A 22,995-nucleotide genomic window follows, 5' to 3' on the forward strand; every position below is an offset into this window, starting at 1 on the left:
TTCTTTAATCTGAAGTTCTTTGTGATTTGCTTAGCAAGTATCAAGGAATTAGGACTGTAACTGTATTTACTTATCTGTTTGTATTCTAAGTATAGATTCTCCAAATTCACCATCTTTTTTTTTTTTTTGCCAGTCCTGGAGCTTGAACTCAGGGTCTGAGCACTGTCCCTGGCTTCTTTTTTGCTCAAGGATAACACTCTTACCACTTGAGCCACAGTGCCACTTCTGGCTTTTTCTATATATGTGGTGCTGAGGAATCGAACCCAGGGCTTCATGTTTATGAGGCAAGCACTCTACCACTAGGCCATATTCCCAACCCCAAATTCCCCATTTAATTGTATATATTTGTTTAATTTTTCCTTGTGTCTGAATCCTTCTCATCTTTGGCTATTAGTCTCTTCCTCTTTTATTGAAGAGATAAGATAGCTATTTGCAGTTTTTAGGGGGATCAGTTTTTCCACTCCATAGTTTCCCTTTCTTGATCAGAAATAAGTATGACTTTTCATGGTAGGGAGGACACACTTCGGGGGAATCCTGTTCTCCAGCTGAACCCCACTGTCCATGGAGTTTTTGGTGGACCGTACCCATTTGGCATTGATCCGGTAAGATTACTTCTTTTTCTGTGTGCTATCACCAACGTTTTTAATATAGCCCCAAAAAAGAGAGAATTATAGTAAAGATACTTATTTGGTTTCTAGTTGACATATTTTTTGAAGACTTGGATGTATTTGTTCAGAGTTTATCCAGACTATAGAAACCTAAGTACCTTTGAGAGTCATATATATGTGTGCATATATATTTTTTTACCACATTGTTTATTTATGAGATGGCGAGTAATATTGACTGTGGGAAAAATGGATTTCAAGACTTCCAGTTCCTCATGTATTTCTACTTAATTTTTCTAATTTTTTTAGTTGAGCTGGGTGGGCATCGATGGCTCAGACCTGTAATCCTAGCTACTTAAGGAGGCCGAGATCTGAAGATCATGGCTCAAAGCCAGCCCAGACAGAAAAGTCTGAGAGTCTCTTATCTCCAATGAAGTACTTAAAATAAAAGGTTTTGCAGACTTTTTTGCCTGGGATATCTTTGAACCATGATTCTCACATCTCAGATCTCAACCTCCTGAGTAGTTAGGATTATAGGTGTGAGCCACCAGCACCTAATTTATGTAAAGTATCTTATTTGTCTTCTTTTAAGATTTCCCCTTCATTACTGATATCAAAGGATGTGTTATAATAGATATTAATCAAGTATTCGTTTTTCAAGAAAAATATTTTTTAATACATGAGTAATATTTTCCTATTCAAGAATACTTTGGTACCTTGTTTTCTTGGGTTACGTATAGATTTGGAACATTGCAACCAACAAACTGACCTTCCTCAACTCCTTTAAGATGAAGATGTCTGTTATTCTTGGTATTGTCCATATGATGTTTGGAGTCAGCTTGAGCCTTTTCAACCATATGTGAGTTTCTCTGTTCTCATCATTATAAAACATCTTTGGGAAGGGATTAGTAATGCAGAACCTGATTCTGTATTGCAGAAGTAATTTATAAAAATCTCATGGTCTTGGGCTGAGAATGTGGCTTAGTGGTAGAGTGCTTGCCAAGCATGCATGAAACCCTGGGTTCAATTCCTCAGTACCACATAAACAGAAAAAGCCAGAAGTGGTACAGTGGCTCTAGTGGTAGAGTGAGTTCAAGCCCCAGGATTGTCCCCCCCCCAAAAAAAGATTCTTGGTCTTAAGAGAGTACCAGTGGCTCATGCCTATTATCCTAGCTACTTAGGCAGCTAAAATCTGAGGATCCAGGTTCCAAGCCAGCCTGGGGAGAAAAGACCATGAGACTCTCTTGTTGTTGGTCATGGGGCTTGACCTCGGGCCTTGGGAACTGTCTCTGAGCAATTTTTCTCAAGGAGATAAAAGCCTCGTGGACTTTCCTACTTGGGCTGGCTTTGAACTGTGACCCTAGAGCTCAGCCTCCTGAGTAGCTAGGATTACAGGCATGAGCCACTGGTACCCAGACTCTTATCTCCAATTAACCACCAAAAAGCCAAAAGCAGAGCTGTGGCTCAAATGGTAGAGCAGTAGCCTTGAGCACAAAAACTCGGGGATAGAGCCCAGGCCCTGAGTTCAAGCCCCAGGGCCTGCACTAAAGTATGAAAATGTCCTTTAACAATTTGCAGTTATAATAAAAAATCTTTGAAAACAACCTTCAGCAACTTTTATCAAACTGAGTTCTTTTGTTGTTTTTGTTGTCGTAGATTGAATTTAGGACTTTACAGTAGACAGAATTGTGTGAGAAATCTTGCGAGCATTCTATTCCTCAATGGTGGGGTGGCCCTGAGTCTGTTTATTCTTACTTTTTTATTTTCTTTTCCCTTTTAGTTATTTCAAGAAGCCCCTGAACATCTACTTTGGATTTATCCCTGAAATAATCTTCATGTCCTCTTTGTTTGGATATTTGGTCATCCTTATTTTTTACAAGTGGACAGCCTATGATGCTCATTCATCTGAGAATGCACCGAGCCTTCTGATCCATTTCATAAACATGTTCCTCTTTTCCTACCCGGAATCAGGTTTTCCAATGCTGTATTCTGGACAGGTGTGTCAGCTTAGAGGAGGGCTGTCATAGTGAAGACTCCTTAATATCCAGATCTCAGTTGGGACCATCCTCCTTTGGCTTTGGAGGGCTCACTATAATTTCTGTGTTCAGAACGGATACAATTTAGGGCTGGGAATGTGAATTACCAGTAGAATGCTTGCCTAGCATGTATGAAACCCTGGGTTCAATTCCTCAATCCCACATAAACAGAAAAAGCTGGAAGTGGTGCTATGGCTTAAGTGGTAGAGTGCTAGCCTTGAGCAAAAGAAGCTCAGGAACAGACCCAGGCCCTGAGTTCAAGCCCAGGACTGGCAAAAAAAAAAAAAAAAAATGCAATTTAGAATTTACCATCTTATGGGACAATTCTGTGACTTGTAGCATCTGGTCATTGTTGGGAAACCAGATAGTGTTATTCATAGAAGGATAAGAAAACATTGGGGAACATTGTGCTGCATATTGATTGGTGGACTTCTATGTGGTGATGTGCCTTGTTCTTACTTTGCAGAAAGGAATTCAGTGTTTCCTGGTAGTGGTGGCCCTACTGTGTGTGCCCTGGATGCTGCTGTGTAAGCCACTGATCCTTCGCCATCAGTATCTGAGGAGGAAGCATTTGGTGAGTATATTCTGACACTGGAATTAATAGGCATTTTTTTTAAGTCAAAGCACTTCCCCAAAGGATATAATTAATTTTCAAACATCTGTATATTCCTAAATTGCATTTACTTGGTATCCTAACATGAGCACTGGGCCTGTGGAAATCAGAGAAATCTATATTTGTTGCTCAAACATCTGGATTCAGCCTTTGAGCGGCTGGGGTGGAGAGAATAAGTCATGTGTCTGCTACCTTTTGCAGTCATGATTTACTCATACTGCGCTCAGCAGAATCCAGGCCTGTTACATGCAGCATCTGCCAAGGCAAGGCTGCCAGAGCTGCAGACGATGAAACAACTTCTGTGGTTTGCCTGGGTGACCACAGGACTGATGCTGAGACATTTTCTTTTAAAATGAGACCATGGTACTTTCACTGACCAACACATCCGGGAAAAAGGTTTGGTGTAGAGCACACTGATTTTTTTTTTCCTTTTAAGAAACAGCATACATACAAGTATTTACTAATGTATGTGTGCATATGAGTTCTACACACATATACACTAAGTTGGCCAATTTTAAGTATTGTGTAATTTCTGGCTATCCAGTAATGCTTATTTACTGCACTGCCTGGGGAAGCTCCAAAGACCTTGTTGCATGATTCTCATGTGGCTGTAAGATTATTCCTGCTGTTGGAAAGCAGCTGAGTTACAAGACCCTCCTTCTCCCTTTTCTGACCATCTTCATCCTTCCACGTACCCTCCATTCGTCTCCCCCCTTCCCTCCCTCTTTTGTTTTCTTCTCCCTTCTTTTCTTCCATTCACTATCAGGAAGGGCAACCTGTGGAGGCCCCAGTCAGCCCAACCCCGAGCCAACAGGGACTAGAGGCAGCAGCGGCTGCAACAGTGAGTGCATTAAATCCATCACACCAAACATTTTGTTTAAAGAGGTGGCAAACAGTGCAGCAGAATTCTTTTTAGTGCTATTGAGAGCATGGCACATGTGTGCCCTCAGGAAGTGTGTCCTTGTAACTCATTGAAACACTGACAGAAGAGCTTTCCACCTCTTAAGAGTAGATTCTGCTATCGTCTTTACATTGGTCTAAAATTTCTATTCAGATAGTTAAGTGTAGCCCTAGACATGAGAGCCCAGTGCATGTTGTACCCTCTCTGAGTCCCATCATCTTACGGTAAGGTGGCAGAGCTTGGATTCATCTACTTTTATGTCCACATTCTGTGACCGAGTACTGGAGATTCGTCAGCATGGAAGCTAGAACATCTCTGATTCTTGAGTTAATTTCCCTGTACTTAGGAATTCTGCTTCCGAGAGATACTTGGACATAGGTCCTTTTTAGCAGTGACTTACCCTTCTTAGATTCTTAGAGTGAGAGTGTATACTTGTTTGCTTTATTGTGAGAGACTCTGAAGCCCTTGCGTCCTCAGCCATTTCATTGAGACCTCTGCTCTCCCATGTGTCTTGTGTGTACTATACATCTGGTGTAATAACCAAGTTCACCTGCTGTCTTCATCTTCCCTCCTTCTGATACCAACTTGTGACTTAGTAACAACACTTTCAACTTGAACACGTTTCAATATTTGCTCTCAAAGACATCTTTTCACCACAATCTTGTAATGTACGTCATCCTAACACAATCTAGATTTGTAAAATCTCACTGGTAGTGATTACTTATGTACTTGCATGTTCTGGTAGCACATAAACTCCTTTAAGGAAAATGAAAAGTTTACATGGACGGCCACTTCTTTTATTACGGGCTCCTGATCATTTTAAACTTGGAAAACTGCTTAGCCATCCTGCTAGAACTGGTGTAAAAGGGATGATTTTTTTCTTTTTTGTGGGGGAGGGGTCAGCAGGAATTTCAGTCTTGCTGCTTCAAACTGTTTTCCATCAGGGACTTACTTTCTCCTTCCCTGAGAATAAAAAATGAAGTACACACTACCTGTGGTTGATGTTCTTTCCACACTGGACTTTGTGCTAGTCTCAGCATCAAAAGTTGCTTCTGAGATGATCTTGCTGCTTTGAAGTCTAGCACCTCTTCTGTGACAGACTCTGAGTTTAATAATATGCGATCTGCAAACTTGCACATTCATTGAGCTTGTCCCCTTGGGACAAGAAGATGTTGTTCTTGCTACACTTGAAGTCCTTTTGTGGACTTCTTTTGAAGAAGAAATTCTTGTTACACCTGAAGTTCTTCTTTTTGGGAGTGGTCAGGTGTCCTTTGTGCCTAACCTGCAAGTACCCAAGCTATAGTAGTTCCCAAATCTGGAAAACTGAATTTGTTCCTTAAGAGTATTATATGTGGAAGAAACACAAGTGGCTTATAATTCTTATGATTCTGACCCAGAAAATTCCCTACTGACGTTAAAAAATGCAATAGGTACACTTGGCAAGAGGGTGCTTATAGTACTACCCACAAAGAAACCTTAGTCCCTGCTATATTTCGCCTCTGAGGCATTGTTAACAATAAGGAGCTTTGTATCTGTCTGTCATCTGTGTGTGTGTGTATGTGTGTATAGGAGAGACTTTTGAAATTGTGTTTTAGACTATAACACTATTATTAGTATTGGGGTTTGAACTAGACTCACCCCTTGATTGTCTTAGTTTTTTTTTTTTTAAACTTTAGTTTATCTTAGAGGTTGTTTCATAGTGATACTCACTTGCACAGTAGCCTGTAGCATATTCTCTTGGATATGCCAAAATTATGGGACCATTCTTGTCATTGATGGATGTGTCCTTGATGGATGTGTTGGTTGCTCCTAGTTCTTTGGTATTAGGAACAGTAATACAGAGTTAATCCTTGTCCGTACATACCTTGTTGAAGCTTTTGGCGGTACCATGACTGAATCTCCAGGATGGGTTTTACATTTTGATATGGCCTTCACAGTGATTATCCAGTTTATACTTGTAAAGATAGTAGTTTTTAAATAAAGATTTCCTGTGCCCCATCCAAGACCTAAAATATTTCTAGGTATAGTGCTTGAGAATCTATAAAGAGTTCCAAGGTGATTCTCATGGAGCTGGTTCTCTGGCCAGCATGTAAAGACCACTGCTACAGATGCTGGGGTCTGAGCTAGTTAGTGAACTGTGGTAAACAGGGCACCCCAAAAGTGGAGCTGGAGACGAGAACTACAGGACACTGGACAAACACACTTGCACACTTTTGGTGCTGCTATCCAGATAGCCTTCTAGATCTTTCCTAGACAGAAGCCATCCAGAGTGTGAAGGGCAGCTTCTAAACTGCTATTTATTTACTTATTTGTTTATTGTTCTCGTCTTGGGGCTTGAACTCAGGACCTAGGCACTGTTCCTAAGCTTTTTTGCCCAAGGCTAGTGCCTCTACCACTTGAGACACAGCTCCAGCTCCAGCTTTTTGGTGGTTAATTGGAGATTAGAGTCTTACCGACTTTCCTGCCTGGGCTAGTTTTAAATTGCAATACTCAGACTTCAGTCTCCTAAATAGCTAGCACTACAGGCATGTGCTACTGGCTCCTGGCTCCAAACACCTTTTTACTCTGCTACCATTTTAATCCATTTCTTCCTGGATTCTCTACCCAGGGGACTTTTACCTCAATAAACCCCAAGATTTTTGCTTATTTAATTTTGTTTGTTTGGAGAATGTTTTTGAGAGTTTGAGGTTAGGGCCTCAGGATTGCTTGGTTTGCTTTGTTAACTGGCACTCTACCACTTGGGCCACTCCTCCTGCCCTACTTTTGGTTGGTTATTTTTGGAGATAGAGTCTCATAGACTTTTCTACCCAGGATGCACTCAAACTATGATCCCCTGGATCTTAACCTTCTGAGTACCTAAGATTATAAGTGTGAGCTGCCAGTGCTGAACTAAACCCAAGTTTTTACAAATCAAGTTGACTTGTCAGCATCTGCCCAGACACCTATAGAGGAGCCACTTGAACTTCATATGTTCTCGAGCGACAAATGATTGTACATAAAGATGTGGGGGAGTTGTGTTCCCTGACTTAGGGAGTCCTTTGCCCTAGTAAGAAACCTGGTGCATATTTGAGAGAGGTTGCTGGAATTCTTGAACTCCTGTTGAAACTTAACCAGATACACTCACCCTGTCATTTGACTGCCTTCTTAGAAAGTCTAATCTTTAGTTGCAGTAAAACATGGCCCCTAGCAAGCTTTATGGATGAGCCGCACTTGTTAGGAGAGTCTGTTCATGTTCAGCTTTCAAGGCAGGCGAGGCTGGTGCATCTTGGTGAAGCCAGATGAAGTGATAAAGGCAGGTTACACCTGGGGGGGGGGGGGGTCGAGGTCGGGATGGCAACAGTTGTTTGTGTTTGCCACAACTGTTCAATTAGTGGATTTTGCTTTTGTTGTTAGGATGTATGCCTTTCTGAGGTTTGTATGTACTAACCATCACCCTTCCCTACCTCACAGAATGTCACTTTAAAGCCCAGGCAAATTCTACTCTTTCTGTTCATCTGTGTAGGGAACTCTCAACTTTGGTGGGATCAGGGTGGGCAACGGACCAACAGAGGAGGATGCTGAGATAATTCAGCATGACCAGCTCTCCACCCATTCAGAGGACGCGGAAGAGGTAAGAGCCAGCGGCGTGGGCATCTTCTCCTTCCACCTCGGTCGGGTCAGCCTAGTCTTGTTTTCCTAAGAGGTTCACTTCAGTCTTCTCCTGAAAATAAAATACTAATAGTTGGTCACTTTCTGAGCTGCTTAGGGCACCACAGCTGACCTCACTCTAAGCCCCAGGTGTTGCCTAGGGAGCCTGAAGCAGCTCTGCTCTGCTCTGCTCTTCTTGATTTTCCTGTTGCCCGAAGTCCTCTGCATGTACCCTCAATTACTAACTGCTCTCCTTGGCCTAGGTAGCACCCAGCATCCCAGCTTCTGTTACCAGAAGCAGAGTGCTTAGATAACTTCTTCATCCCTTGATCCTTCTGAGAATTATTCTACTTACACTGCTTACCAGCTGTGATACTTTTTAAGGCCTGATGTGTTCTAATTGCAGATATTTTGTTGGCGCTCTTTTTATTTTGCTTTTTGCTGTTGTAGCTACTTGCTTTCTTTTTACAGGGAGAGTGGAAACAAGTCAGGTCAGGCTAGTCTTTCTTTAAGTCACTTCCTCCATCTCCAGTTACTGAATCCACTCTCCTTGCCCAGCTACTCATAGCACAAAGCCTCCAAACTTAACTATTAAATTTCATCTACTCATCCTATTCTTTTTAAAGCAAACAGGATAGAAATGAGATGGAGGTCCTAGCTTGGGCTGTTTAGTCTATCTGCCCACTTTGTCTCTGTGATTTTTTTTTTAATGCCAAGTGTTAGGATACCTTTAAAAAATAATGTGACTTAATGCTCTAAGTCCTTATGTGTGCTAAGGAGGCCTGCTTCTGATAGGTTAGCCCCATTTAATATTACCAGTCCTTCCTGAGGTATGTGCTGATAACTTGTGACCTTGTTTGTGGCGTGGCTTCCCCACTAAGTGTCAATTTGTGTTTTCAAGCCTACGGAGGATGAAGTGGTAAGACCCAAGCCTTCATGTTTATCTGGGGCTTCTCTTTTCCCATCCTTGTGATCACTCTGCTGTCCCTGCCACACCCTGGGGCCACACACATGTGACCCTGTGCATCCTGCATCTCACTGGCCATCTCTAACCAGTTTGTGAGCCTGTGTTCTGACAAAGCTCATCTCCATTAACTGCATCTCATGCTGGTCATCTCTGTCTTTGTGTCATTGACTTTGCTGGTCTAATATGTCTGAGAGTGGCTTTGAAGGAGCTGCAAGTAATGTCTGCACTGGCACTCTTGAAATGACTCCTCTCAGCGTTAAGTCCCGTGGGCTTCCACCTTCCTGTCCTGTGGTAGCTGTCTCTGCCCTGCTCCTCTGAGTGCTTAACAAGCAAAGCTTACCTTTCCTCCCTGTCTGAGATGCAGCCAACCTCTTCCTGCTGCCCTCATCAGCTTGCTGATGCTTCCGCTTGAGACCGCATACCCTTTGCTTAGGGTCAGTGCTACCTCCATGTGACCTTAGGTGAGAAGTAGAGAGCTGTCAAAAGGAGGCTTTGCCTCTCAGATGCATCCTGGGGGGGGGGGGGGGGGGGGGGGAATAAAGAGTTCATGCAATAGGCACATATGGAGAATAACAGAATGGAAAGAAATTTGACTGAGAATGGAAAGAAATTTGACTGAATTATGTCAGCCATGTCTAAAATACAAGGCCTTCTAGCTGAGCAGTAATTAATTTAGCCACACACGTTTTGAATCGAGTTTTTAAAGGGCCTTGCTGCACTGTTTGCATCTTTTCCCAAAACTTCTTTCTAAAATACCTAGACTTATGAACTCTCCCTTTCCCTTTCCTGGCTCACCTGGTCCTAAGGGGCAGAGGGATGGAATGGGAAAACCTTTGCTGTTCTGTGTAAAAAAGCAGGCAGTGCTTGTTCTTCCTGAAGTCTGGAGAGGCTCCTTTTCCTGGCATCCAGCACGTCCTTTGTTCCTGGACCACTTGTCTGTGCAGTCGCTGGCTGACCTGCCTTGCATGGCTGGGGGTTGGGCAGGCAGTGTTCCATGTTGGTGAGGAGTGCAGCCCCCTTCCCAGTACCACCACCTCCAGCAATACTGCTGTGAAAGTATCTTTTTCATTGAGCACACAATTGCACACTATCACAGTGGTGCAGCCAACCATCTAGTATCAGTGTCCTCGTTTGTAGCCATGTCCCTGGGGGGTTGGACATCTACAGAAGATGGGCTAACTTCAGCCATCCCAACGCTGGCCACCCAGCTTGCTCAGGGATTTGGTGCCCTTTGGCTTTCTTAGTAGTCATAACTGGTACTGGGGTCTGAACTTAGCCTGGAGCTCATTCAGCTAGCTTGCTGGGCTGGTACTCTACCCCTGGAGCCATACATCGAGCCCAGCTTTTTGCTGGTTATTTTGGAAATTGAGTCTTGAGGACTTTTCTGGCCTGGCTTTGAACTATGAGCCTCCTGAGTAGCTAGGATTATACATATGAGCCCTCAGCACTCAGAAAACTTTTTATTTTTATCAGGAAAATTTAGATAACTGATTGTTACTTAATGATTTCAAACAAAACAGATTCTTTTTGAAAAAAAAAAAAAAGTCCAGCCTACTAGAAAGTTCCCACTTTGCCTGGCTCTGAAAAGCGTTTCACAGAGGGCATTGTTCCCTCTCTCTGGGAGGCACTCAGCCAGCGCAAGCCAGAGCTAGGTCACTGGTATCTGAGAAATGTGTAACCGCTCAGCAAGAGTCAGTGTTCCCACCCCTACCACCCTCTTCTCACCACGTACATTCACCAGCCCATCTACACACTCACCCACCCATCTTTGCATTCCTTCACCTCCATGTGTCAGGCACTCACTAGGAGGGAGGGAGAAAGAAAGGGAATAGACCTACCAGTGTCCATAGTGTTCCAAAAATGAACCTTTGGGTCGCTTGGCCCATTCTGTGCTGAGCAAGGGTTCAGCTTGGCTGGAACAGGCAGGAGTTGGGGGACTGGTGAGAGGTGAGAATAGATGGGCAGAGACCAGCTATAATAGATTTGGGGTCATTTGGGGGAACAAGAAGCCCTTAGACTCGTGGAGCTGGGGCTGACACTGAACCGGGCACATGTGCATTGCTGGCAGTGGGCTTGTAGGGTACCCTGAGGGAAGAGCAGTCTGGAGGTGTGGACCCCTGTAGTCAGAAGGGATTCAGGAGGGCTGGGAATATGGCCTGGTGGCAAGAGTGCTTTCCTCATATACATGAAGCCCTGGGTTCAATTCCCCAGCCCAACATATATACAAAAAGGCCAGAAGTAGCGCTGTGGTTCAAATGGCAGAGTACTGCCTTGAGCAAAAAGAAGCCAGGGACAGTGCTCAGGCCCTGAGTCCAAGCCCCAGGACTGGCAAAAAAAAAAAAAAAAAAAGATTGAGGAAAGAACTGGGCAATCAAAGGGAAGTACAGGGCTAGAAGCGCGGCTTAGAGGTAGAGTGCTTGCCTTGCATGCGTGAAGCCCTGGGTTTGATTCCTCAGTACCACATACACAGAAAAGACCAGAAGTGGTGCTGTGGCTCAAGTGGTATAGTGCTAGCCTTGAGCAAAAGAAGCTCAGGGACAGTGCCCAGGCTCTGAGCTCAAGCCCCAGGACTGGCATGCATGCATAAATAAATACATAAACAAAGTGAAGTATAGCATTTATAGGAGGAATTGGAAGAGAAGGGTCAATATGAGACACTACAACAGTAAACGCTAATGACCTGGGGCTTTGATAAATGTTATGGATAGAAGTGAGATTGATTCCCATAGGATATGTGGAGCAGAAGTCAGTTTGGAGTTGCTGAGCTTTATTTGGTGCTGTTGGCATCCATGGTATGCCAAGAGATGCAGCACAGTAGTGGAGGACAGGCAGTACAGAGGTAGAGCTGTCCATTTGGGAGTCACTTCTGGAATGACTATTGCAGCTGGAACTCTAGGCAGCCTTGAGGCTTAGAGAAGAGCTGTGGTGGAGACAGGGAATGTCCAGGGAAATGGGAGGAAGATGAAAGGGAAGCACGCGTCTAGATGGTGACAGGCATCAGAGGAGAATGGGGACAGATACAGAGTATTAAAGTTAAGCACTGGGCAGTGAGGTAGCCACCTTGTAGGAAGAGCCATTTTGGGGCACAGAGAGGGCTGAAGTCAGGGTGAAGAATGAGTGGGTGAGATAGAGAGTGCAGACGTGGGAGTTGCATGTCAGAGCTTCCTACATTGTGCTGGGCCAGATTTCTCACATAATTCTCACCTTGCCTGAGAAAACATGCCCTGACTGCGAAGTAGGAAGGTGTGAATGAAGAAGGGGTACTTCCTAAGAGGAAAGCCCCACCTCCCCCCCCCCTTTATTTTGGCCAGTCCTGGGACTTGAACTCTGGGCCTGAGCACTCTCCCTGAGAGTCTTTTGCTCAAGGCTAGCACTCTACCACTTGAGCCACAGCACCAGTTCCAGCTTTTTTTGTGTATGTGATACTAAGGAATCGAACCCAGGGCTTCATGCATGCTAAGCAAGCACTCTACCACTAAGCCACATTCCTTTGTGGGGAAGTAGGGGCAGTACTGGTGTTTGAACTCAGGACCTCTTGCTTGCTCAGCTGGCACTCTATTTGTTGAGCCATGCTTCCAGCCCTACTTTTTGCTGGTTGTCTTGGAGATATAGTTATAAAAAAGATAGAGATATCTTTTCTGCCTGTTCTGGCCTTGAGCCGCCATCCTCCAGATGTTAGCCTCCTGAGTAGGATTACAGCTGTGAGCCACTACCACCCAGCTTCTTTTCCTTTTTAATTTTTTTAAAATTATTGTTGCTCTGGTTGTCAGTTCCAGTGCTTGAACTCTGGACCTGCACGCTATCTTTGAGCATTTTTGCTCAAGGCTAGCACTCTACCACTTGAGCCACAGCTCCACTTCTAGTTTTTGTTGGTAATTAATTGAGAATGAGAGTCTCATTGACATTCACTGCCTGGACTGGCTTCAAGCCCTGACCTCAGAGCTCAGGCTTCTGAGTAACTAGGATTATAGGCGTGGACCACTGGCATTCAGCTTTATTTTTGGAGGGGGGGGGTGGTCCTAGGGCTTGAACTCAGGGCCTGGGCACTGTCCCTGAGCTTTTCTCTCAAGGCTAGCACTCTATCACTTCAAGCCATGGCACCACTTCGGTTTCCTGGTAGTTAAATTGGAGATAAATGTCTCATCAACTTTTCTGCCCAGGCTGGCTTTGAACTGCAATCCTTAGCTCTCAGCATCCTGAATAGGATTACAGGCAAGGACCACCAGCCCCTGGCTCTTTTTCTTTTTTAATAGGAGAAATTTGAGTGGAATAACAATACTGAAAGTGGTCCTTGTTGTTACTGAGCCTGGGAATAAAGATCTGGGCTCCTGGAGCGCTGGACTTCGCTCCCCATCCGTCCAGGCAGCAGCGGTAGGAAAGAGCTCGTCTCAGCATTGGGGGGATTGAGGTAACTGGGGGTAACGGGTTTCTCTAGCTTTCAGGGTAAGAAGCTTAAAGAGAGGAAAAGTTCAGAAACTCCTGGGATGTACACAGAGGTGAGGAGAAGCGAGGCATGTCCCTAGCGATGTTGCTGGAGCTAGCCCCTCTTCCCTTGGCCTTATCCTTACAACTGCACAGGGTAGACCCGGATGACAAATAGCCCCTGGGCTAAGGGCCAGGCAGCTGGCCAAGCCTTAGGAGCTTGTAGGCCCCTGGCCATGCTGGGCTGGCCTCTGAGGAACAGCTCCAGAAGTGACCACCTCCTGGTCTTTGGCAGGCTGTTGATTATACTACCTGGTGCTTCCAGAACATTCCATATTTAGAAAGCTGCATAACCCTGATTGTACTTGAAACAGTCCTAAAAACAAACTCCTAGGTGACCAAGTCTTAGGGCTTGAAGTCAGGGCCTGGGCGTTGCCCCTGAGGTTTCATGCTCAAAGCTAGTGCTCTACCAGTTTGAGCCATAACTCTCCACTTCTAGTTTTTAGGTGGTTCATTGGAGATAAGAATCTCATGGACTTCTCCTGCCTGGCCTGGCTTCAAGCCTCGATCCTCAGATCTCAGCCTCCTGAGTAGCTAGTATTATAGGTGTGAGCCACAAGCACCCATCCACTTTTAACACAGAATCTCACTGTATGGCCCAGATCCTGCCTTAGCTTCTCAAGTGCTGGGATCACTGGCATGCAGCACCATGCCTGGCCACCCTCTTCTTCTAGAAATAATACTACATACTGAAAGGAAAACGTAAGGATCCTGAGATGGTAGTGGGGATGACACATGATAAGTTAACCATTTATCTGTGGGAGACTCTTAAGATTTGTATCAAAATTTCCCTGGGAAATCTTCAGAAGTCACAAAAGGAAAAAGAAATTGTCTTGACCCCACAGAGCTGTGGAAAGAATAAGAGTCTGGGGAGACTTAGACTTCTTCAGGCATTTTCCAGCCTGTCTGTGCCTGCTCTTGCCACTGCCACGTTCCCTGGATTTCATTTCCCAGCCAGCATCACTGTGAGGTAGGAAGCAGCTGGGTGGGGTCCACTGGCAGTCCCCACCGAGCACCCTTGCTTGGCCCAGTGTGTACCGGGCTCTGGAGTTCAGCGCCCAGCAGGAAGAGCAAACAAGAGTTGGGAAGGGGCTGGGAATATGGCCTAGTGGCAAGAGTGCTTGCCTCATATACATGAAGCCCTGGGTTTTATTCCCCAGCACCACATATAAAACGGCCAGAAGTGGTGCTGTGGCTCAAGTGGCAGAGTGCTAGCCTTGAGCAAAAAGAAGCCAGGGACAGTGCTCAGGCCCTGAGTCCAAGCCCAAGACTGGCAAAAAAAAAGAATTGGGAAGGATCTCGTTAAGATATGATACACTGTGGTTTGTTGGGAGGCTGGGAGTCCCAGAGTTGGGGCTAAGCCAGGCAGGATTTCTGGAGCTGTCACCTCTGCAATCACCTAAGGTCAACACTGGATGCTTCCAGGCCCTCCCAAGGTAAGATGCCAGCATGCAAAGTGTGGTCCTCTGCCCTGGCCTCATAGATTCTCTCTGATTTCCTCCCACAACAGTTTGACTTTGGGGACACTATGGTCCACCAGGCCATCCACACCATCGAGTACTGCCTGGGTTGCATCTCCAACACCGCATCTTACCTGCGGCTCTGGGCCCTCAGCCTCGCGCATGCACGTAAGTATATTTTGCTTCAATCATGAGCTGCAAGTTAGGGCTGGGAATAAGGCATAGTGGCAAGAGTGCTTGCCTCTCCTATACATGAAGCCCTAGGTTCGATTCCCCAGTACAACATATATAGAAAATGGCCAGAAGTGGCACTGTGGCCCAAGTGGCAGAGCACTAGCCTTGAGCAAAAAGAAGGCAGGGACAGTGCTCAGGCCCTAAGTCCAAGTCCCCCGCCCCCCCCGCCCCCCCCCCAAAAAAAGCTGCAGGTTTCCGCTCCTCTGGCAATTCCCTCAGTTGAGTGAGGTCTTACCCAGCATGGAAATCACATAAGGGTTCTGGAATTGTCCCAGCTCCTGAGTCCAGGAGTAAGAATACAGAGCAGAACCAGCACTTAGGCCAGGTCAGCCATCCTTGGTGATCCCACCAAAACTGAAGGAATTCAGGATGCAGCAAACCCTCCAGGTGAGGGATAGCAGAGCAGAATAATGGTCTATAGCTTCCTCTTGCCAAATTGAACTAGGCTTTGTGTCCCCCGCCTCCCCCCAACAGAGTTGTCTGAGGTGCTTTGGACCATGGTGATCCACATTGGCCTGAGCGTGAAGAGCTTGGCGGGAAGTTTGGCCCTGTTCTTCATCTTCGCCACCTTTGCCACCCTGACTGTGGCCATCCTGCTGATCATGGAGGGGCTTTCGGCCTTCCTCCATGCGCTGCGGTTACACTGGTGAGGCAGCCGGGGTAGGGTGTGCAGGGGGAGGGCGGGGTCCTTGGCCGAAGGGAGTGGACCTGTGGGAAGGGCCGGCCCTTCACTCGCTCTTCTCAGTACCCGAGCGCCTGCCTTGGCATTGAGCCTTGGGAAAAGGCCACAGAGAATCTCAGCTCGCCCTTTTCTGGGTCCCAGGGAGAGTCCCTGTGAGTGTTGTTGGGCTCACACTAGGTGCCATTAACCTTCTTCAGTGCCTACACATGGATGAGGTTAGTGTTTTGGATGCGAAGTGTTTTGTTTTGTTCTGACATACACCTCCTGTTCTCAGAGCAGTCCAAGCAGTAAGGGAGTAGACAGTCCAGGAATGAGCTAGAGCACATGGCCACCCAGCTCCGTCCGTTACCAGTGCTCTTTGGTCTGGTTAGGACCCTGGCAGCTCTACTGTGGGGAAGGAGTTCCTAGTCCCCTCGTGTAGAGTGTACCTCGGAAGAGCAGGCTGAGGGGGGCTTTGTGGGTCTTCTTCACTGTGTGACTGTTAGTGGCTCTACAGGAGAGGAAGCTCAGTAATGGGAGCGCCCAGGTCTTGTCTAGGCTGTGGCTGTGATCTCAAATCAGCTATAGGACACTCCGTTACGTTTGAATTTCAGGCAAACAACATTTCTACTATGAGTATTTCCCAGATGTGCACAGAACATACTGATACTAAAAAAGCAAGCGATATGTATTTTATCTGGCAAACTGTCCCACTTGGAGTTTCCATTTTCTCCTTTATGTTATGCTTCTCTCTCTGTTTTGGGGGCTCAGAACCAGACTCTAGAAGCTCTGGAATATGTTTCCATAGGAATACCCCTCTCCTCTAACACTATTTCACAAGTGAAGGGGTTGTTAACTCATTGACCCTAATCAGAAACCCCAGGTGAGGTGGCCTGTGGCAGTAGTGATTTCAAGGCCTAAAGAGTGCAGTGACCATCTCTTGTTAGTCCTCCATCTCACCCTGTGAAGTCTCTTCCCCCTCCCCATCCCAGTTTTCTCGTGGTGGCTGTGCTAAATGATGATGGAGAAAGGACAAGGGTGCAGCTTGGAGGGGGCCTCTCTTCCCTCAGAAGCTGCTCTCAGAGCTTCTGCTGTGCTTCCAAAGATGTTGCCTTCCCTGGCTTCCTCCTCTCCTGACCTCCTCCTCTGTTGCGATTGTTTACTGTGGAGCCTGCATGGCTGGGTGTGTGTGTTTCATACTGCTGGCCCTGCACCCTGTTCTCAGCTTATCAGCGGGCTCTCCCCAGCACACTTCCCCAGCAGCCGCTCCGGGTGAGGGGGTGGAGGAGTAACCCGCCCGTGATGACTCACTTTTTCTAGCCCTCTTGGCCTCCTTACTTTCCTGTTCATGTCTGTCTCCTGAGCCCTAGACCCAGAACAGGGACCACTCTACCTTGATTCCAGCAGATAATCGAGGGCCGTTTGGTCCACACTAGGCGGAATGAATACTGCTCAGGGCTGGAACAGAGCTGTCAGACACATGGTTGAGGCAGGCACCATGTATCCTTGGGAAAAGTGTGTCCTTGGGCCTCATCTCTGGAGTGAGCTGAGACACTTTTAGATGCCATTTTTTTTGTTTTCCAGTCCTGGGGTTTGAACTCAGGGCCTGAGCACTGTCCCTGGCTTCTTTTTGCTCAAGGCTAGCACTCTACCACTTGAGCCACAGCACCACTTCTGGCTTTTTCTATATATGTGGTGCTGAGGAATCGAACCCAGGGCTTCATGTATGTGAGGCAAGCACTCTACCACTAGGCCATGTTCCGAGCCCCATAGGTGTCATTTTTTTTTTTTTTTTTTTGGCCAGTCCTGGGCCTTGGACTCAGGGCCTGAGCACTGTCCCTGGCTTCTTCCTGCTCAAGGCTAGCACTCTGCCACCTGAGCCACAGCGCCACTTCTGGCCGTTTTCCATATATGTGGTGCTGGGGAATTGAACTGAGAGCTTCATGTGTAGGAGGAAAGCACTCTTGCCACTAGGCCATATTCCCAGCCCCAGGTGTCATGTTTTATTACCAGACGAGTTACTTCTTCAGACTCACCTGTGGCTTTCAAGGGAAGGTGTCTCCCCTGTCTTTCTAAAGGAGTATTGAGTGACAAGAGTAGGTTTCTGAGTAAGGCTGACCTAGGTTCAAATCCCAGTCCTGCCACATGAGGCAGGTGACCATAAACAGACAGAACAATGCCTCTCTGAATCTGCCTTTGTCTCCTGTGGAGAGAGAACAGTGACCTTGTAACAAGGTTATTGTGAGTAAATAGGTAATGGTGCCCACACCAAGTATCCATCACCTCTTACTCAAGTGTGCTGGAAATTGGGATTCCCAGGAGAGAGGATCTGGTTAGGGTATACCAGAAAGAAGCTGCTTAGAAAGAAGAGACCTCAGAGGAAGCCCAGGATCCATCCGAATGTCCCTCAGTTTTCAAGGATCAGGCCTGCTGTACATGTTGCACTTTTATTCTTTTGCCTATCTTATAGTGGAAGTATTGGACAAAAGCAGAAAAATAGTGGAAACCTTGCAGCTTTCAGAATTGTGTCTTTGGGGCTGGGGATATGGCCTAGTGGCAAGAGAGCTTGCCTTGTATACATGAGGCCCTGGGTTCGATTCCCCAGCACCACATATACAGAAAACGGCCAGAAGTGGCGCTGTGGCTCAAGTGGCAGAGTGCTAGCCTTGAGCAAAAGGAAGCCAGGGACAGTGTTCAGGCCCTGAGTCCAAGGCCCAGGACTGGCCAAAAAAAAAAAACAAAAAACAGAATTGTGTCTTTGGAGGGTTGGTGACCTGTGGCACAATTGGGGAGTCTCTGCTACTAAAAGTGAATGGAATTGGTAGTGATTTTGCTCCCTCTTCTGGCCAAACGCAGATGTGTGCTAAGGGTACTTTCCCATTGTCTAGGGCTGCAGAACCAGGCTCAGAGCTGTGCCCTCTGATGAAGGGTGGGGGCAGATAGTCCTGTGCAAAGTGACGCAGGGGCATCGCTGCTGGTGGTACTGTCGGCCAACATAACACTCTTCCTACTTAGTACATCAGATCCAGAGAAGCAAAATTACCTTCCCTCAGTCACCCCACCAGAAAGTGGAGAGGCCCTAGATCTCCTTCCTCCCTTACCCAGTCAAAGAAATGTTTCCTGTTATGTGACAGGGATGAGCTCTTTCGGGTTCCCCATTAGTCCCCCTTGGTCACTGGATGTCCTTTGCCGAGTGGTGGCTCTGGTAGGGGTGATGGAAAACCCCATCTAGCTTCATGAGGCTCTCCTCACAAGTTAGAAACTAGAGGTGTGTCTTAGTAATTGGGGAGCACAGGTCCTGGAGGGTCCCTACGCAGAGCCAGGCAGAGGCCTGAACAAGGAGAGCTCTCTCTCCCAGGGGACTCCATGTCCCCCTTCCTAGGAAGCATGCATTTCCCTCCCTCAGGGGAATGGAGTACAGCTGATGGAAATGATGGAAACAGCTTTCCAGATCTGAGCTAGGAGCCGACCCAAGAGAAAGGGGAACTCAAGCTGACCCCTGATAGATCCAAGTTGTTGAGCTGGGGATAGAGCTCAGTGGTAGAGTAGCTGAGCAGCATGTGCGAAGCCCTGGGTTCCGTCCTCAGCATGGCAGAAAACAAAGATAACTGGGGAGGGGGGCAACCCATAAATCTCCAACCTTCTGCAGTAGCTGGTGGGGAGGACTGTGGGATTGAATCAGAGGGAGCCCATTGCCCATCCCAGGTATATGTGTCCTCCTCTCTTCCAGGGAGGAGCCAAGCAAAGAGGTAGCAAAAGGGGTGACCCCACAGCCATCTGAAAGCCGAGCTTCCGCTCCCCCTGCCCCACTGGGGAATGAGAATTGTGTGTGATTCGCTGACTAGGGCGCCTCACTAAACTGGGGCAGCACTCTTCCCCCTGCCCCCCTCCCCAGGCTGCCATCTGCGCTAGGCTCCGATCTGGGACTGGGGTCCCCCACCTGCTCTCTGCAGTGCGGAGTGAAAGGGGGCATAGAAGTTCCTTTTTCAGTTGTTCACATATGAACTCTCAGATGGAAGGGAGTGAGGAGCAGGACTCTACCCCACTCCCCACCGTCCTCCTCCAGAAGTGGCCTTGGTAGTTGGGGCGGGCAGGAGGACTGAGATGTGGGGTGTGGGGTGAATTCAGACACTGCTTTGGAACTGCTCTTGCAGCAATCCTGCAAGAGCCTCGTTAACCTTCCTAGCTCCATTGAACACCCCCTTGGGTCCTGCTTTTCCTGGGGGCGGGGCCCCAGCCAAAGCCCAGGGTAACTGATAGAGCTGTCAGGACTTAAAACCATTGCCCTGCACCCACAAGTTACCTGTCCCCCAGAACCCAGTGCAGCCCCGGTCCCTGCTTGTTCTTACAAGGAATATGGTGGCTATCGTGAGAGTCACAGCGTGCCAAGTGGAAACTATGCCTCAGAGCAGCTCTCCTTGGCTTGCGTCTCCTCTGAGTTATGCCTGCTTCTGCCCATATTTGGTGGCTCTTCAGCTGCTGGGCAACCCTCCAGGGGTGCGTGCTGGAGGAAGTCCTGCTCCGAGCTTCTTCCTGCCCCTCTGAGTTTGAGAAGCCCCAGAGGAGACCTGCAGGGATGTATGCCCAACAGCCTGGGAAGGGAGTTAAGGCCCTGTTTTTCCTTCTAGTCCCCAGAGAAGAATTCTTTCTCACATGTTTTTGTAGTTGGAGAATATTTTTTTTGCCATTGCTTTGAGAAGGCTTCCCCTCCTAACTTCCCCTCTTTCCTGGGAATTTCCTCTCCTAAGCTGAACGACTTCAGCGTTCACTTGGAGCTCCCTTTAAGAACAGTTGTGTTTTCCCAGAGTCCTTGGAGGGGCTTCCTTTAGAGGTAGGCTGTGTGAACCCCTGCTAGGAGGACTATTGCGGGAACTGTTCTCTAGTAACTTCTGTGCTCAGCTACCTAATGCTTTTTGCACATGCATCTACAAGGACTTTTGCATAAGTACGCCCTCTGCCTAGCAGGGCAGAGAGGACAAGCTCATCCTCTTATTCTCTGGTGAACTTTTACTGAGGGCTGCTCAGGCTTTAAAAGCTGACTGAGGGCTGGGAATATGGCCTTGTGGCAAGCATGCATGCCTCGTATACATGAGGCCCTGGGTTCGATTCCTCAGCACCACATATATAGAAAACAGCCAGAAGTGGAGCTGTAGCTCAAGTGGCAGAGTGCTAGCCTTGAGCCAAAAGAAGCCAGGGACAGTGCTCAGGCCCTGAGTCCAAGGCCCAGGACTGGCAAAAAATAAAATAAAATAAAAGCTGACTGAGACTTGAGCCAAGGAGTTCAGGCCAGCCTGGGAAACATAGCATGAGCTTGTCTTTAAAAGAAAAAAAACAATCTATGGAATGACCACTTTGCTCTTAACTTCTTTCCAGGGTCGAGTTCCAGAATAAATTCTACAGTGGGACCGGTTTCAAGTTCCTGCCCTTCTCCTTCGAGCACATTCGGGAAGGGAAGTTTGATGAGTGAGCCCCGGGGGGCAGCCTAGGCCCCGCTGCCCTCTCTCCACCGTGACTAGCTGTGTTCCCTTTTGCCTGTTGTGATCCCTGGGCACCAGGGCCTCGTGTCACCCTCACCATCCCTGCCCCAGCTGTGAGTCATTTAGCTAGAGCTGGCCCTCCCCGGGCCTCTCGCCACCCCCAGATCTGTGTGTCATGTACAGATTCTCGAAAGAGAAGCTGGTTCTCGCCGTCATGCCTGCTGGCTGTCAGCCTTGTTCTCCCAGCTTCCAGCCACAGCCCTTCACCTTCCGGTGGCCAGCCAGTCTTTGGGTCCACTCGGGCGTGCAGAGCCCTCTCGGTGGCTGGATGAAGGAAGTAACCATGTGTTCCTACTGAGCCGCCCCTGCTCCTGCAGTCAGTTACTGTGAGCCAGTGGAGGGGAGTCCCCCAAGGTCTCTGCTAGAAGACGATGCTCTTTATCGGGTCCCAATCAGGTTAGCAAGGGGGCTCCAGGAAGATGGTTGTTTTTGTGCTGTTTCCCCAGACACACCCCACTCCCGCGCTTGTTAATCAGGAATTGAGCTGGCCCTGTTGGGACCAGCATGAGTTGGCCTCTCCCCGTGATCCCCAAGGATCCTAGGATTCTCCACACCAACTTCCTAAGCCTCCCTCCACGCCCTCCTCCTCCTCCTCTCTCCCACCTCTCCCTGTGCAGCACAGCGTAGCCCAGCTGGGAGCACAGGGGATGAGGTCCTGGCCAGCTTGCCAGCACACAGCTTCCCTTCCTGGGCTGCTGCCAGAGGGCGTCACTGCCCTGCCCAGTGGGGCAGAGGTTCAGATCGACTGCTCCAGTGGAGCCCCTGAGACCTTCCCCATCTCCGATCAGGAATTTTGAGAGCAGGGTTGGGGCCATGGAGGCTGGTTCTGCGGGCAGGGCTGCCTTCGTCTGCCCACCAGTCCCCCCCATTGAGTCCCACTCTCCGAAGTGGTGTTCGGGGCAAGGAAGACCAGCGTCCCATACAGTTTGGTTACTGAAGGTGTCTAGCAGGACTGCCAGTGCCTGTGCGGTGAGACCTGCTGCCCAGCCCTGCCGGGGCACCCCCCCCCCAGCACCCCCACACCCCACTCTGTGGCTGTGAATCTTAATCATGTGCTGCCGCAGCAGCACCAGCTGCTCCAGCTAAATCATCTGCACTTCCTTCCCCGAGAGGACTCCACCAGGCCTGCCATCTCCTCCCACCCAGCTGTTCCTGAGTGAGCTACTGAGCTGCCCAGTCCTCTGCCAAGCGGAGCGAGGCACCGGCCCAGCCTCACCAAGCCCTTGCTCATTGGGGCCTAACCCAGACCTTGTACAGAGCCCTCTCCCCTCTGGTGCCTGGTGTATGTGGTACCCTTTGCTCTGTTGACAGTGTGCTTTGCAGTGGAGTTCTTTGTCAGGGACTTGCCCAAACCTTCTGTTGAGACCTTCCCGCGCTCAATAAAGTGTGCTTAACTCCCTCCTGAGAGGCCTTCGCCCGTCTCTGCCCACAGCCCTGAGGCCACCCGTGCCCCACCCCTCTACCTCTGCTGAGGCTTTGCTTGCTGATCAGAGGCCGCAGCCGCCATGGCCCTGGCTGGGCAGTGAGTCTGTGAAATTCTCGCCTTATCTCAAGTTTCCCAGGCGCCTTCCTGCTCCCCGGAGCCAAAGCAGCTTAGCACACACTTCACCTCTTTCCCTCCCCCCCCTCCCCCCGCACAGCCCAGCAGCCCCCAGAGGGGTCTGGGCATCTGCCCTTCCTCCTTTCCCTCTTCCCCAGGCGTACTCTCCACGGGCTGGGTGCCCTGAAGTCCTTGGCCCCGGTGTAAGTAGAGGCTCAGCATGGCTTCCTGAAGGCAACTGGGGAAGGAGCTGCTGCAGTAGACAGGCCAGAGATGAAAGCTCCACACCTGCCTCCCAGCCACCCTGGGAGGCACACTTTCTTTCTGGGTGT

General features: G+C 48.2%; 1 protein-coding gene across 4 annotated transcripts in view; it reads left to right on the forward strand.

Moving 5' to 3' along the window:
* Window positions 1-22,528, forward strand: part of Atp6v0a1 (ATPase H+ transporting V0 subunit a1) — a 55,803-nt gene extending 33,275 nt beyond the window's left edge. For 2 of the 4 annotated variants that reach the window (XM_048367323.1, XM_048367324.1), the window contains exons 14-21: window positions 512-602; window positions 1,346-1,464; window positions 2,386-2,602; window positions 3,108-3,215; window positions 7,658-7,765; window positions 14,742-14,859; window positions 15,400-15,571; window positions 20,960-22,528. In XM_048367323.1, coding sequence (XP_048223280.1) covers window positions 512-602; window positions 1,346-1,464; window positions 2,386-2,602; window positions 3,108-3,215; window positions 7,658-7,765; window positions 14,742-14,859; window positions 15,400-15,571; window positions 20,960-21,053 — 1,027 coding nt within the window. In that variant the 3' untranslated portion in view covers window positions 21,054-22,528. The other 2 variants (XM_048367326.1, XM_048367325.1) reach the window with 2 other exon arrangements.
* Window positions 22,529-22,995: the final 467 nt, after the last annotated feature.

The sequence above is a fragment of the Perognathus longimembris genome, chromosome 17, assembly GCF_023159225.1.
Source record: "Perognathus longimembris pacificus isolate PPM17 chromosome 17, ASM2315922v1, whole genome shotgun sequence".
Classification (NCBI taxonomy): Eukaryota; Metazoa; Chordata; class Mammalia; order Rodentia; family Heteromyidae; genus Perognathus; species Perognathus longimembris.